Genomic DNA, 1,824 nt, shown 5'->3' on the forward strand with positions numbered 1-1,824 from the left:
GAATTTTAAGCCTGAATTTCAAATTTTAACTGCGTGAGTTGAGTAGAATGACTCATGCGCACGCTCATTGTCCGGAGGCCAGTATCATTTAGTAGCCGAATATCACATCGATTGGACAGCAAGTGTCACTTGCCGGGTACGGACCAAACGAAGGCACGCATTGATTGGCTAGAACGTCGGCCAATCAGGATCGAGCATTGATAGCTCGGCGCTTCTCGAAGGTTCTCGAGCGGCTGATGTCATGCTGTCGATGATGATGGTGATTGATGATGACGATGATGTTGATGATGATGATGACATGACGAAAAGCTCAGGGCCTGCGGTGAGGTTCACTCGGCAACAAAAAATCAAGCGGACATCCATACTCGATCTCGAGGGAACGCTAATCTGACCCAGACCTGCCCCAATTCGTGATAAAAATTCACTAGGAATATAATCCGATACCAATTGCAAGCTCACTTCGATGTACCAGCTGTGTCCACCCCCAAATGAGCCACGTTAGCAATGATCAGTAAACAAAACACTTAAATCAGTAACTATTTGGCGCCACGAGGGCACCGTGATGCCAACAATATCGAGACCTCTGAGATATGGTACGCTATGGGTTCCTACAAACCCATCAGTGCGGCCTGTCGACTGCGCTCTTGTACCCGTCAAAAATTCCATGTAAAAATTAGGTTTCCCGACCGGGAGGAAACTTTACCATTGCAGCAATACTTACTACAGGCCAGTTGTCAATGTCTGCCTTCATCTCGCTTTGACCGAATGAGTCTGTGTAATCGTCAACCTCATTGAAAGCAATACCCCAGCAACAGACAGTGATGCTGTCACACAAAAATGAGGGAACAAAGCCCTAGCAAAGTGTAGGGAGAAGTTTCATGAGGTTTCACTGAGCTTACCTGCGAGCCAGTACTCACCACTTGGGAGCTGACAATTGCTCTACAAACACCAACCCTATATAAGCCAGCACTAATTCTCTTCCCTGTCCGCTTTTATTCTTTTCTTCAAAATGGGGCTTTCAAATAGATCATGGTTGTACGGCAGCGAAGCATCGGTGTTGAACGCTGATGTCATGCTGTCGATGATGATGACGATGGTGATGTTGATGATGATGATGACATGACGAAAAGTTCAGGACCTGCGGTGAGGTTCACTCGGCAACGAAAAATCAAACGGACGTCCACACTCGGCCTCGAAGGAACGCTAATCTGACCCAGACCTGTCCCAATCTGTGAGAAAAATTCACTAGGACTATAATCCGATACCAATTGCAAGCTCGCTTCGATTTAGCAGCTGTGTCCACCCCCAAATGAGCCGCGTTAGCAATGATCAGCAAACAAAACACGTGACACTTAAATCAGTATCTCTTCGGCGCCACGTGGGTACCATGATGCCAACAATATCGAGGAGATCTCTGAGATACGGTACGTTATGGGTTCCTACGAACCCATCAGTGCAGCCTGTCGACGGCGGTTTTGTACCCGTCAAAAATTGCATGTAAAGATTGGGTTTCCAGACCGAGAGGAAACGTTACCATTTCGGCAATATTACGGACCAGTTGTCAATCTCTGCATTCACCTCGTTTTGACTGAATGAGCCTGTGTAATCATCAACATCATTGTGAGCAATTCCCCAGCAACAGACAGTGATGCTGTTATATAATCATGAAGGAACAAAGCGCTAGCAAAGTGTAGGGAGAAGTTTCATAAGGTTTCATCGAGCAGCCGTACTGGTGAATAAATAAGGGTTCGAACCAATGAAGAGCAGGAATGATGGACAAGCATAAGGGTAGTTATCATTGCAGAATTGTCGTTAGACAGATCG

The 1,824-nt window shown here is 46.3% G+C and overlaps 1 protein-coding gene across 1 annotated transcript in view; it reads left to right on the forward strand.

Moving 5' to 3' along the window:
• Positions 1-241: 241 nt before the first annotated feature.
• T265_04443 (hypothetical protein) overlaps positions 242-1,824 on the forward strand; it is a gene marked incomplete at both ends in the record, with an annotated part of 9,155 nt that continues 7,572 nt past the window's right edge. Inside the window, one exon of the mRNA XM_009169192.1 lies at positions 242-322. Within this exon, the coding sequence (XP_009167456.1) occupies positions 242-322 (81 nt within the window). The remainder of the gene's footprint in view (positions 323-1,824) is intronic.

This window comes from Opisthorchis viverrini (assembly GCF_000715545.1).
Source record: "Opisthorchis viverrini unplaced genomic scaffold opera_v5_76, whole genome shotgun sequence".
Classification (NCBI taxonomy): domain Eukaryota; kingdom Metazoa; phylum Platyhelminthes; class Trematoda; order Opisthorchiida; family Opisthorchiidae; genus Opisthorchis; species Opisthorchis viverrini.